This window comes from Aquarana catesbeiana, linkage group LG08 (genome assembly GCF_042186555.1).
Source record: "Aquarana catesbeiana isolate 2022-GZ linkage group LG08, ASM4218655v1, whole genome shotgun sequence".
In the NCBI taxonomy this organism is placed as follows: domain Eukaryota; kingdom Metazoa; phylum Chordata; class Amphibia; order Anura; family Ranidae; genus Aquarana; species Aquarana catesbeiana.
In genome coordinates this window covers 66,676,418-66,690,693 of record NC_133331.1, presented here as the reverse complement: position 1 = coordinate 66,690,693, position 14,276 = coordinate 66,676,418, and the positions used below count along the sequence as shown (strand labels likewise).

Below are 14,276 nucleotides of genomic sequence, written 5' to 3'. Positions count from 1 at the left end.
CTTAATGATGGGGCACTATCCTACCAATGATACCAACAATGGGGCACTATTCCTCCCACTGATACTAGCGATGGGGCACTATTCTTACCAATGACACCAACGATAGGGCACTATTCCTACCAATGATACCAATGATGGGGCACTATTCCTCCCACTGATACCAACGATGGGGCATTATTCCTCCCAATGATACCAACAATGGGGCACTATTCCTCCCAACGATACCAACGATGGGGCACTATTCCTCCCAACGATACCAATGATGGGGCACTATTCCTACCAATGATAGGGCACTATTTCTCCCAATGATACCAACGATGGAGCACTTTTCCTCCCCCTAATATCAAATGTTGCAATATTTACTCCCACTGATGCCAGGAAAATTTCCACTCTTTCTGGCCACAGTCGGTAAAGTCTGAAGGATAAAAAAATGGCCCTATGTTTAGATAGTTTGGAGACCCCTGATCTAGCCCTTTCCTCCTAAGCCTGACTGTCCCTGGCCCACCCCTTTCATACATTGGATTACACTTCTTTCACTGGAGGCTCAGCATCACATGTCGGTGTTACCTATGCAAAGAGCAGCCTGCCCAGGAACACCCACTCCTTCAGAATGACATTCACCCATCAAGGCATTTGGATATTTGCATAACTCCTCCCCAGAACCAGCCCACTGACTGCATCAGAGGTCAGGTCAGGACCCTTGAGAGGTGTACTGAGGCAGGGTGCTGGGATATTTTCATTATGTGCAGCATCCTTCACACCCTCACACCAGCCAAGATCTACCTGCATTGCATAAAGAAGCACAGAGACCCAATGATGAAATCACTAGGTTCAAATTAGGGTCTGAAATGTACACAGAAAAGTTTTATATAAAAATGTCATTAAAAGCCCCCAGATCTCTTCATAAAGAGGACCTGTCATGGCCCATGCTATCACAAGGGATGTATTTAATCACTTGTGATAGTAATAAAGTGGATTAAAAAAAAAAAAAAAGTTACAGTGTTAAAAAAAAAATACATTTAAACAAAATGAATAATGAAAAAAAAATTCAAAATGAATGTGCCTCCGACCCCTCCCCCCATGCTCGTGCTCAAATGTGAGCTTGCTTGTAGGACCTGGATGCATATGTAAATGGTGATATAGCACCGCACATGTGATGTATTTTAACCTTTAGGCCTCGTGCACACTGGACCTTATGATAACGTTATAAAAAAGTTCTGCAGTGAGTTTTTCATTTTTTTCAGCGTTTTTGCAATAGAGTTTGAGCGTTTTTTAGTGTTTTCTCAGCGTTTTTTTTAGTGTTATGCCCTGTACACACGATCGCACATTCCAACAACAAAATCCATTGGATTTTTTCCGACAAATGTTGGCTCAAACTTGTCTTGCATACACACGGTCACACAAAGTTGGTCGGAAATTCCGAACATCAAGAACGCGGTGAAGTACAACACGTACAACGAGCCGAGAAAAATGAAGTTCAATAGCCAGTGCGGCTCTTCTGTTTGATTCTGAACATGCGTGGCACTTTGAGTGTTGGAATTGTGTACACACGATTGGAATTTACGCAAACGGATTTTGTTGTCGAAAAATTTTAGAGCCAGCCTTCAAACTTTGTGTGTCGGAAATTCCGATGGAAAAAGTCCGAGCCTACACACGGTCGGAATTTCCGACAACAAGCTCCGATCGCACATTTTCCATAGGAAAGCCCGATCGTGTGTACAGGGCATAATCGTTTTTTCTTTCAATGGGATCAAAAATGTTAAAAAGCGCTGCTGAGCTGTGTTTTTGAGCGTTTATCAGCGGTTTTAGGGGTTTTTTTTAGGCATTTGATGTTAGAGCGATTTTCCAGCTAAAAAACTCCTCTCAGAACCCTCTAGGTTTTGGGGTTTTTTCCATCCAAAATAAACCCGCTAGCCAAAAACAGTTGATAACATCCTATGTGTGCATGGACACATGGGATAACATGCTGGAAAGTTTATTGAATGTAGAAAAAAAATGTCTGAAGGCAAAAACAGAAGCTGTAAAAATATCCAAAAACATCCAGTGTACATGAGGCTCAAGCTTTAAACTTTAAAAAATAGAGTAAAATATTGCTTAGCGTTTTTCAAAACGTTTTTTGGCAATCACAAAGAAAAACACCCCTAAAATACCGCATGCTGTATTTATCCAAAATATGTGGTATTTATCCCATGAAACCACGCAATGTTTTATCTCATGTGATATCCAGTGAGATAAATACAGTGCAGAAGGATTAGAACCCCTGTATTTTTTTATTGATAAAAAAAAGGTAAAATGGTTTAAACCATAGAAATACTCACAAGCCAGTGCAGTGCAGCAGATGTATTAATACAAAAGGTGACCGGAATACCTGCTAAAGGGAAGCTGCATTCACAGGACACACATGGTGTATCAAAAACAACTAATTTCAATTAGGAAAATACAAAATATCTTTATAAATGTCAAATATTGAATGAAAATAGTATAAAAAAGACACACATGTATAAATACCGTTCTTCTACAACATTGTCTTTTTTATTGGTGGAAGAAGGTTATTTTTGTGATTGTTGTTACTATTTTCATTCCATATTTGACATTTATAAAGATACTTTGTGCTTAAAGTGTAACAAAAAGGAAAAACGTTTCTTTTTAGTTTTGGATAGGGTGAACACCTATTTTTTTATTGCTGGTTTTTATTGCTGTCTGTTCCTATTAGGGAGATCTAGCCTCTTTATTTGTCCTGTTTGCCATTATCATTGCAAGGGAAATGAAAAGGAAAATACCCCAGAAAAGCAATAAGGGAAATTTTCCAAAGGGGACACAGATGGCCATTGATAGGTGGAACTGATGGGCACTGATGAGGAGGCACGGAAAGGCAACACCGATGGGCACTGATTGGCATCACTGGTGTGCACTGACAGGCATCCCTGGTGGGCACTACTGGGTGGGCACTAACAGGCATCACTGATGGAGCTGCACTGATAATCAGGGCATGGATTATCAGTGCATATGTCCCCACTGAAGAAAGCTTTTGGCTCTCCTCTCCCCATGTGCTGTCAGCGTGAGTGGAGGAATGCTGATAACTGGCCATAGGCGTGCGCACAGGGTGTGCCAGGTGTGCCCAGGCACACCCTAATCACCCCATGCGCATTAGTGTTATCGCTCTATGTAGCAGCAGGAACATGGTAAAGATCTCCCTCTTACCTGCTCTGCCATAAGAAAAGTGTTTATGCTCTTCTCTTTCACTGTGCTGGAAGGGAGATCAATGTGCCGGGGTCATATATATGTAGGCACATTGAGAGTAAGGGTGCACACCCTAATGCAATAGGCTGCGCACGCCTATGTAACTGGCATTTCCAATTTACACTGTGATCAACTGTGATTGGACACAGCTGATTACATGGTAAAGAGCCTACGTCATAGGCTCTTTACTGTGATTGTTGATGCGGTGTGTCCAAGGACAAGTGGTTAACCACTTGCCGACCAGCTCATGCCGATATACGTCAGCAGAATGGCACCGCTGGGCAAACCACCGTACCTGTACGGCGGCTCCTTTAAGAGCCTAGCTGGCGAGCGGCCATGCGTGGCGGCAGAGGGCGCGATTGCTGCCAGGTGCTATCGCCACCTGCGATCGTGGGCACAAGAGCCAGAGCTGGGATTTGTGTGTGTAAACACACAAATCCCTCTTCTTACAGGGGAGGAGAGACAGATTGTCTGTTCCTACTAAGTAGGAACAACGATCTGGCTCCTCCTCTAGTCAGTCCTATCCCCTCACAGTTAGAAACACACCCAGGGAACACTTAACTGCTTGATCGCCCCCTAGTGTTAACCCCTTTCCTGCCAGTGACATTCACACAGTAATCAGTGCATTTTTATAGCATTGATCGTTGTATAAATGTCAGTGGTCCCAAAAAAGTGTCAAAAGTGTCCAATCTGTCCGCCTCAATGTAGCAGTCCCGATAAAAATCACGGATCACCGCCATTACTGGTAAAAAAAAAAATGTAAAAAATTAAAATGCCATAAATCTATTCCCTATTTTGTAGACGCTATAACTTTTGCGCAAACCAATCAATATACGCTTATTGTGATTTTTTTTACTAAAGATATGTTGATGAATACATATTGGCCTAAACTGATGAAGAAATTAGTTTTTAAATTTTTTTTTTCATATTTATTATAGCAAAAAAGTAAAAAATATAGTTTTTTTTCCAAAATAGTCGGTCTTTTTTTGTTTATAGCGCAAAAAATAAAAACCGCAGAGGTGAATAAATACCACCAAAAGAAAGCTCTATTTATGGTAAAAAAAGGACGTCAATTTTCTTTGGGTACAATGTCGCACGACCACACAATTGTCAGTTAAAGCGACACAGTGCCCTATGGCAAAAAATGGACCGGTCAGGAAGGGAGTAAATTCTTCCGGGGCTGAAGTAGTTAAAGCTCTAAATGCACATATGAAATACAATGGATTTGTATTTCTGTCCATCCAGTCCTGTCTGGCAGGGTTCAGTGACACTTACAGGTCTTGTCCCTCCCCCAGCCTGTGACTGGGCAGTGAATGGAGAAGCAGCAGACTGATGAGGTCATCTCTCTGTCACTCTGATTTTACCACCCATCAGAATGTTCTTTACTAACAAGAGCTTTTCAACACAGCTGATTCTGGCAGTTAAGGAGTTGAAAGGAATTTTGGATGCCGGGAGACAAAAAGGTAATTTAGTAGCAGATTTTTTGGACGCAGCGCCGTTACAGCGTCTGCTGGATATAACAAGTTCCACTACATTAGCTCTTGGCTCCAAAAACTCAGCACAGAACATCTGGACATGGGAATTTTGGATCCAAGAACAAATGTTAAATCGCACTGTAAGCACCCATGTATTTCTGCAACTATCCCTTGTCCCCAACATTCCTTTCCCTCAGGCTAACCTACTCCTTAAGGTTAACCTTTAAGATGGTTGTAAACCCGAATGATGTTCTGCACAAACCTAGGTAGGGGAATTTCACCCCAAAAAAATAAATAAAGCTAAACTCTGGGATTAGCAAACATCGTTGGATTTACCCCCCTTCATAACCAGGCCATTTTTTACGATACGGCACTGTGTTACTTTAACTGACAATTGCGTGGTCATGCATTTTATTTGATCACCTCTGCGTTTTTTTTTGTTTGTTTGTTTTTTGTTTTGCGCTAACAAAAAAATACAGACAATTTTGAAAAAATACAATTTTTTTAACTGCTATAAAACCTATCCCATAAGACCCCATTCACACAGGGGCAACACGACCTGCAGGTCGCCTCAGCGAGGCGACCTGCAAACGACTGCCCGGGCGACCTGCAAAACGACTTCTGTATAGAAGTCTATGCAAGTCGCCCCAAGTCGCCCCCGAAGTCGTACAGGAACCTTTTTCTAAGTCGGAGCGACTTGCGTCGCTCCCCTTAGAACGGTTCCATAGCACAGAACGGGAGGCGACTTGTCAGGCGACTAGGTCGCCTGACAAGTCGTCCCTGTGTGAATGGGCTCTAAAAGAAAAAAAAAATTAAAACAAATTTTTTCATAAATTTAGGCCAATATGTATTTTGCTACATATTTTTATATGTAGGATATAGCGTATATTGATTGGTTTGTGCAAAAGTTATAGCGTCTACAAACTATGGGATTTTTTTTTTCTTTTTCAAATTTTATTTTTTTACTAGTAATGGCCGCAATCTTATAGAGGACATTCTGATGCTAACTGGCCCTTTTGACACTTTTTGGGGACCAGTGACACTAATACAGTGATCAGTGCTAAAAAATATGCACTGTCACTGTACTAATGACACTGGCTGGTAGGGGGTAAACATCAGGGGCAATCAAAGGGTTAACTATTTGCCTAGCCAGTGTTTTGATGTATTGTGTGAGATGCTTTTACTAGGGGAAGAGATGGAATTTATTCCCTGCTTTGCAGGAACACAAACTCCATCCCTTTCCACCTGTCAGAACGGCGATCTGCCTTGTTTACATGAGCAGATCGCAGTTCTTTCTCTCTGCCTGATGATCAGCAAGTGCGGGAGGACATCGAGTTTACCTGCCCGCCAGTCGGCTTCCGCTGCGTATAATCACGCCCCCTACCCAGAAGAGCCAGATCTCTTATACTGTATATACGTGATCTGGCGCACAGGTGCTGCCCTGTAATAAAACTGCTATAGGATGGACCTTAAGTGGTTAAATTCATTCATTGTGTGTATTCTTCCTTGAAGCTCGGTGAGCTTTGTGTATTTCTTCCAGATCTGTGCAGTAATCCAGTGTGAGACTTTTCCTGTGATAAAGACCGATCACTGCTGCTCTCTCTCTTTGTGCAGGATGACTGGTCTTGTCTCCGCCCCCTCCTGTAGTTTTCTGTAGTAGGCAGAGTCTGCTGGGCCCCTCCCACATGCACAGGTATATACAGCACAGTGATGATGTCACTGCTACCTTCACACAGTGTCACATACCAGATAAGACCAGAACTGTGTGGACTGCAACAGAGTGAACCAGACATAAATAGGTGAAAGTAAGTTTATTAAGGTAAATGCATATACATGTGAACACACCACCAATACATAGTGAACAAACCAAACAACCAAACAGTGATAATAAACAACCAGCATATGTAGCAAAAGGGAGTACCAGAATTGTAGTCAAGCCAGGCCGGGGTCATAAACAGGAGATCAGTAACTGGGAAGGGAAACAAACAGGACAAGAGAGGATGGATGGATCACAGGACGGACGGGTCAGTTACAAGGCTCAGGGTCCAGGGTTCAGGTAACAGACAGGAAACAGGATCAACAGGTTCCAGGAATCAGGGTTCAGGGTTCAGGGTTCAGGATCAGAGTAACAGGCTGCAGGTCAGGGCTCAAAGACAATACCAGGGCCACATGAGTGTGCACTTGCCGGGTATTTATACTGCAACTCTACTAATTAAGGTCAGGTGACACCTATCTGCAGGGGGGAATACCTGCTCCATACTGCCAGAATTCCTCCGCTGGTGGACCCCAGTACTGCGGCCCAAAGGTGACAGACTATCAGCAGGAAAAAGCTCTTCTGACAGCTCCAACCTGCCAGGAGACACCTGCTGGTGGACCTCAGTACTGCACGCCAAATGATCGATATTACCAGCGGAGGAGACCTTTCCTGACACACTGTAATATCTGGTGATCACAAAGTGGATTTATGTCCTTTGTAACTATAGAGGAATATATTTCAAATAAAAGTTTTTGTACCCAGAGCTCAGCTTCGAGGCTCAGGCCCCACCATTAGAGTGTGCATGCATTTTGCCCATTTCTACATGTTGCATGTTGGGCAGCCCATTAATTTTAATGGGCTGACCTACATGTAAGAAAAACACATAATAGAAGTCCGTGACCCTTTGGAAAAATCAAAGCGCATAGTGTTGTGGCACCATGTGTTTTGGCACGCTCAAAAATGCCTGTGTTTACAGATGCATAGAGATGCCATTAAGAATGAATAGAACTGCCACATGCCTACAAAAGGGCAGCACATTTCTGTGCGTTGCTCACAGAGAGCCCTGGCTTTCCTACTAACGATTGGGAACCAGGAGGCCAGTTCCCAATCACCTGATCGCTGTGATAGCCTCTGATTGGCTAGCACAATAATCAATCACTGTACTGCCCACCCCTGGGATTGTTTTCTCCTCTGAATGGAGAGAAAGATACATTGTAACTTTCTCTCCTCACCAGGGGAGAAAAATGTACACAAACGAAAGTGTGGTGTGTGTAAAAAATACATTTAAAAAAAGTTGAAAGAAACTAAGAAAAAAATAGCTAGACCAAGGTTTAATCTAGGTCAGGATTTGTGTTAGGGTCAAGGTAATGGTCAAAAGTTAAGGCCCTGGTCAAATCTTAGGGTCAAAAGTCAGGATCAGTATATTTTAGGTAGGATTTCAAAAAATTGCATTTTTTTTTAAATGAGTAGGTAAGATAAAAAAAAAATAAAAAAAAAACAAAAGGCGCACTATTGTTTCTGGGCCATACTAAGGGTATAAGCAACAAATAATATACACATACACTATATTACCAAAATAATTGGGATGCCAATCCATGTCTTTATGGACCTTGCTTTGTACACTGGTCCAAATCATTTGGTGGAGGGGGGATTATGGTGCGGGGTTACTTTTCAGGGGTTGGGCTTGGCCCCCTTAGTTCCAGTGAAAGGAACTCTAATGCCATGTACAAATGGGAAATGTTGGATGTGAGCTTGTTGGCGGAAAGTCCAACCATGTGTATGCTCCATCGAACAATTGTTGTCAGACTTTCCGCCAACAAATGTTGGCTAGCGGGTTCTCAAATTTTCCCCTGAAACAAAACTTTGTTGTCGGACTTTCTGATCATGTGTACACAAGTCCGTCGCACAAAAGTTTACGCATGCTCGGAATCAAGTATGAGCCGGAAGCGCTCGGTCTTGTAAAACTAGCGTTCGTAATGGAGATATCACATGACTATTGAACTTCCCTTTTATCAGCTCGCCATACGTCTAGTACGTCACTCACTACGTTCGTAATTGTTGGCCAACATTTGTGTGACCGTGTGTATGCAAGACAAGTTGGAGCCAAAAACCTTCAAACAAAATTCCTTGGTTTTGTCCGATCGTGTGTGGGGGGCATTAGGCTTAATGTACACGGGACATTTTACAACCTCTCCTGTACGATTCAACTTGACAGATAGTAACCGATGTTTAAAAACATCCATTTTGCCGCGTTTACATGCTGCGTTTAGCCGCATTTGCAGTTAGAATCATTTTTTTTTTCAAATAGTCTAAAATTTAAAATGCCTGTAAACAAAACATGGCTAAACTCGAGTTACCGCGTTTACAATTGTTTACAAGCTGTTACAGGCGTTTGGCGTTTCAAATGCCTCTGAACATACCTCCTGAATGCAGTTTTTTGCTTTCCAAAAAATGCTTCTAAAGTCAACTGCCTAGAAACTACTATAAACGACCCTGTGTACATGTACTGATAACATAACATAGAGGAGAGTTCAGGGGCAGCTGAAAATAAAAACAAACTGCTCCTAAATGTCCGTTTACCAGCAACAGTGTACATGAAGCCCTAAGGTGTCAGCATATGAAGACATTTTAGACAATTTCATGCTCCCAACTTTGTGGGAACAGTTTGGGGATGGCCCCTTCCTGTTCCAACGTGACTGCGCACCAGTGTACAAATCAAGGTCCATAAAGACATGGATGAGTGAATTTTGAGTGGAGGAACTTGACTGGCCTGCACAGAGTGCTGACCTCAACTGGATAGAACACCTTTGGGATGAATTAGAGTAGAGGCTGTGAGCCAGGCCTTCTCATCCAACATCCGTGCCTGACCTCACAAATGCGCTTCTGGAAGAATGGTCAAACATCCCCATAGACACACTCCTAAACCTTGTGGACAGCCTTCCTAGAAGAGTTAAAGCTGTTATAGCTGCAAAGGGTGGGCCAACCCGTAGTAGGGCCCATAAACAATAATGCCTCTCCTTTTTCCCTTTCATTCCATTTATTTGGAACAAGCGGTGCACTTTAGTTGTGGTGATTTGCACTGCTCTCTGCACACTAAAAATCCCATAGTCCATCTCAGGAGCAAGCAAAGAAGTGTGGCTACGTTCCTCCGTTCCATACAGTGGGACCATAGAGAGCGAATGTAGCCACCCTTTAACAGGAAGCCTGATCACAGCAGTAAAAATTAATTTGGAGATTTGGAGCAGGCTGAGAACAATAGAAGGGGTTTTTTTTAGTTTTTTTTTTTTTTAATAACCAGAGTTTAGTGTCACTTTAACTTGCAGAGAATTGCTTGTTAAATGTGGCTTGCCATGTGTTTCCAGTGTGATTGTGACTCCCGTATCTTCATCGTTAGTCGTTAGTGGATCACACACAAATGACCCCTTTCATGGTAACACTGACTTTCCCTTACTGTTTAAATTGCCTTTTTTCCTTGAGCACCTGACAACATCACACAATACAAGAATTTGATAAATGACTTCCAATTTAGAAAACGTGTGACCTTTAATGGATCCCAACCATCTTGCGGGCAATCAATAAGATAGTTAAATCCCATGGCCTTTTGAAATATGTTCCAATGTATAGAAGAGGGAAAATCCAGTGATAAAACGCTCTGTAGCAATAATTTTGTCAAATAACTGAGGTGTACAGCCTCTGCAAGCCATACAATACCTCCTTCAATTGAGTTCCTTGGACTGGAGGTGGAATTATAGTGGAGCCAAGCAGCCACTTAAGGGGTGAATAATCATGGAGTTACCTTGGGGTCAAATGTAGTCTTTACAAAACTTGTATTAAAAAAACTATATAAAGCATCCACAAACCCTACACCAGTAAAATGACAACATTGTCACCAACACTCATGACTATGACAAACTCTCTAGACCATAGTTAGCTAAATTGTCCATAACCACCCATCAGTTACCTAAATTGTCAATAACTGAATTGCCAGCGGAGCAACTATGATAAACCTTTAGGGAAATAAATGTCCTCCAATTCTACTAGTTTTCAACCACATTATCTAATTTCCAATTGACAGAACAACTGAAGTTTTATCTTATACAAGCTATTTCCAGTATAGGTTGGCAAAGAGGGGTGTCTATCACCCCTTTCTGTCAATCTTAACACAAGCTTCCAATTGTAATAACCTATAAATAATATAATATTACCAAAGTCCCCATGATGTTCCAATCTACATCACCAACCTCATTTCAAAAAATATCAACCAAACCAACCTTTTTGCTCCTCTGAAGATGTCCTACTCTCTAATTCCCTCATCTCCTCCCATGCTTGCCTCCAGGACTTCTCCAGACTTCAGCCGGCCATAGATGGATTGAATCTCAGACGGTTCAGCAGGGACCAAATAAGATTCAATCCATCTATGGACAGGCTGGTTATACTGAAGTTGATCTATTGATCGCTATAGCCGCTATAGTCTCCCAGTTCTCCTACATATCAACCACAATATCCCATATTCCAATTGACAGAGAAACAGAGTTTTTTTCATATGTAAGATAATTTACAATATTTTGTTGCACTAGGGAATGACAGCTATGGATGGGGGTGAGCAATATACAAAGGGATAGTAAGTTATATAAAAAATTAAGAATAGCTAATTAAAAGATATCAATTATATAACAGTCATGTGTGAGTTACAATACATTTATATGATAAAAATAATAATAATAGAAAATAAAAAATAGTAAAAAGAGTCCAGGGATGGTGCTGGGTTGATGAACAAAAGTCCAGGCATAAAAACTGGGATGAAATGAGTGGAGAGGGGGGAATGCAGAGTATAGGTCTATGACCTCAGGGGGAGAGATGCAGATACAAACACAGGAGGCCGCATGCTTGAAGGGCAGAATTCACCTTTGGAGGGAGATAAAAAGGAAGAAAAGCAGCGCCGACCTAAGTGTAGTACTGTAGCATAAACATTTTATTACAGGTTAAAATGCACTCACTCAGAGTAAGGTAGATACAGGCACATCAAGTAAAAAATCCGTCCGGGAGGCTGTGTGGTGGGCAGCAGGGCTCCACAGGGGGCGATCCTAAATGCTGGAGTGTGTTACACCTGTCTCCTTGTCCCGTCTGACGGCGCCGGTGGTAACCAGTGTCACAGGCTGGGTTGAGACAGGCACAGCGTGGATCGTCTGTTCCTAGTTGTATTTCCCGGGTTTCAGTGACGCTGGGGGCGTGCACGCGTTCGGAGCATGCGTGCTCCTTCATCAGGCAATCCCTCTTTTTTGTTTGAGGGTTCCTTCCATAAATTTAATTTGGGATGTTGGCAACAACTTATTGAGAATTTAATGTTTTCTCTTTGTGGTTCATTATTTTATTCATAAGGGCCAGTTTACTGTTCTTCAGACACTGAGGGGGCTGGACTGTGGCCAGTAAGATTATAAAATGCCTTGGCGTCATTGGGCGTAAAGAATGCCCCATAGTAGGATGAATAGTGTGCCATCATTGGTATTAGGGGGAGGAATATTGCCCCATCATTGGTGTCAGAGGTAGGAATTATGCCCCATCAATGGTGTCAGTGGGAAGAATAGTGCCCTGTTGTTGATGTCAGTGAGAGGAATAGTGTCCCATTAATGGTGTCAGTGGGTAGAATATTGCCATGTCGATGTCAGTGGCAGGAATAGTGTCTTATTTTTGGCACCAGAGACAGGAATCATGCCCAGTTGTTGGTGTCAGCAGAAGGAATAGGGCCTAGTATTGGTGGAAGGAAAAGTGCCCCAAGGGCCAGATAAAAGCAAGCAAAGGTCCACATCTAGCCCATGGGCAGCAGTTTGTAGACACTGGACTATGGTATGTTTGCAGGGAAAAATTGTTCTCCCCCTTTTTCCAAGATGTCAACCACTTTATTTCCTATCCAATTAATGAGAAAAATACATTTTGTCATATTAAAACACATTCCAGCATAGATTGGCAGTGAGGGGCGGCTTCTAGCCCTCTCTGCCAATTTCTCTATTGGCATCCAATTGCTCCACAAATGAAAATCACAATATTAACAAAACCATCCAACCCTCTGCCCCAATCTACATCACTCAACCATCTCGAAAAATAACAACCAAACCGTCCTCTCTGTTCCTCTAAGACCTCTTGAGCTTTAGCTTCCTCCACCTCTCCGCCCATGCTTATCCCCAGGACATCTCCAGAACCTCTCCAGAACCTTTACCTTTTCTCTGGAACTCCATACCCAACCTGTCTAGCTATCTTCTACTTTGTCCCCCTTTAAGCGATCCCTGAAAACTCATCGCTGTGCTGCACAAACTGTTGCTGCTGTATAAATCCTGTATAATAGCAATAATAATAATAATATCTTATGTGCCCATAGGGAAAACTGAACATTGGCTGTTGTAGTTTTGGTTCGGGGCACTGATATTCTGCCAAGGCAAATGTCTACTTCATTCAATGCATGTAAGCACCAGTGCCACTATTGTCTCATGTCTTCACTAATCCAACAAATAAAGTCTGCCTGTGCCCTTTTAGGCCTCTTGCACATTGCAGCTTGAAAAAGCTCAGTACAGCGTTCTTGAGTAAAAAAGAAAAATCTGCGTTCCCATTCAGTATTTTGCACCGATTCGAATAAGAGCATAACTATGAATGAATTTTCCCTAGGAATGTATTGCATATATACGTGCAAATACGCACATAAATGCGTGCCTTAAAAAAGCAATTATCTAACTCATTACGGCCTCGTTTGGGCCACACATGGGGCTAAGTGCCAGTAAAAAAGTGACGTTTCAGTTTTACCCCTCCCCAACTATGTATACAGGCCAATGACATTGTCCAATATACGACCATGTGGCCATATTAGGTCAATAATGTCACCATCATGGTTTCTTTTGCTACATGTGACTGCAGGTTGGGTAATGCAGTAGTTGTCTAATTTATTAAGGGTGCATTTAGGCCACGTTTACACACCCGCCCAAGGGGCAGTAGAAATGGAAAGTTGAGTTGTGTTTCGCTGCACCCCTGACCATATCTATAGGTCAATGTCATAGTTCAAATATGGCCATGAGCCCATATTAGGTCAAGGATGTCACCTGCATCCTCTCTCCTTTGTTATGTGCAGTTGCCGGTTGGGGAGTTCCAAACCACAACTGACTGGGGGGGGCTGCCATCATGTGACACATTTCCCATGGGTTTGGGACAAACTCAATATGGCCCAAGCTTTAAATCATTCCTGCTCTCTAACTCTCTTATCAGCCTCTCCCATGCTTACCTTCAGGACTTCTCCAGAGCCTCTCCCAACCTCTGGAACTCCCTACCATAACTTGTCTGCTATCTCCTTCTCTGCCTGATTTTAGGTGATCCCTGAAAACTCATCTGTTTGGGGAAACGTATCCCACCTCTAGCTAGCAACTGAACCTTACCGTACTTCTCAAACAACATAGTTATTACCTTGTATCACTTGACCCTTCACTTTCGATTGTAAGCTCTCACGAGCAGGGCTCTCCTAGCCCTCTTGTATTGAATTGTTTTGTAACTGTCTCCCTTTGTATTGTAAAGTGTTGTGCAAACAGTTGATGCTATATAATCCTGTAATATTATTGATAATTCCAGGGTGATCTCCAAAAGATAAATATTCAGCTGGACTTTGGGGATGGCAGCGCTGTGTCCTACGCTAATTTTAGCAAGATTGAAGATGGGATAAGACACGTGTATAAGAGTGCTGGGATATACCAAGTCGTGGCATACGCGGAGAACAACGTAGGCATCGATAGTGCATTGCTCTATCTCCATGTGACTTGTGAGTACAGATC

General features: G+C 42.5%; 1 protein-coding gene across 1 annotated transcript in view; it reads left to right on the top strand.

Moving 5' to 3' along the window:
- The window catches only part of SORCS3 (sortilin related VPS10 domain containing receptor 3), a 988,335-nt gene that overhangs the window by 841,387 nt on the left and 132,672 nt on the right, over nucleotides 1–14,276 (top strand). The window contains exon 19 of the mRNA XM_073595927.1: nucleotides 14,077–14,263. Coding sequence (XP_073452028.1) covers nucleotides 14,077–14,263 — 187 coding nt within the window. The remainder of the gene's footprint in view (nucleotides 1–14,076; nucleotides 14,264–14,276) is intronic.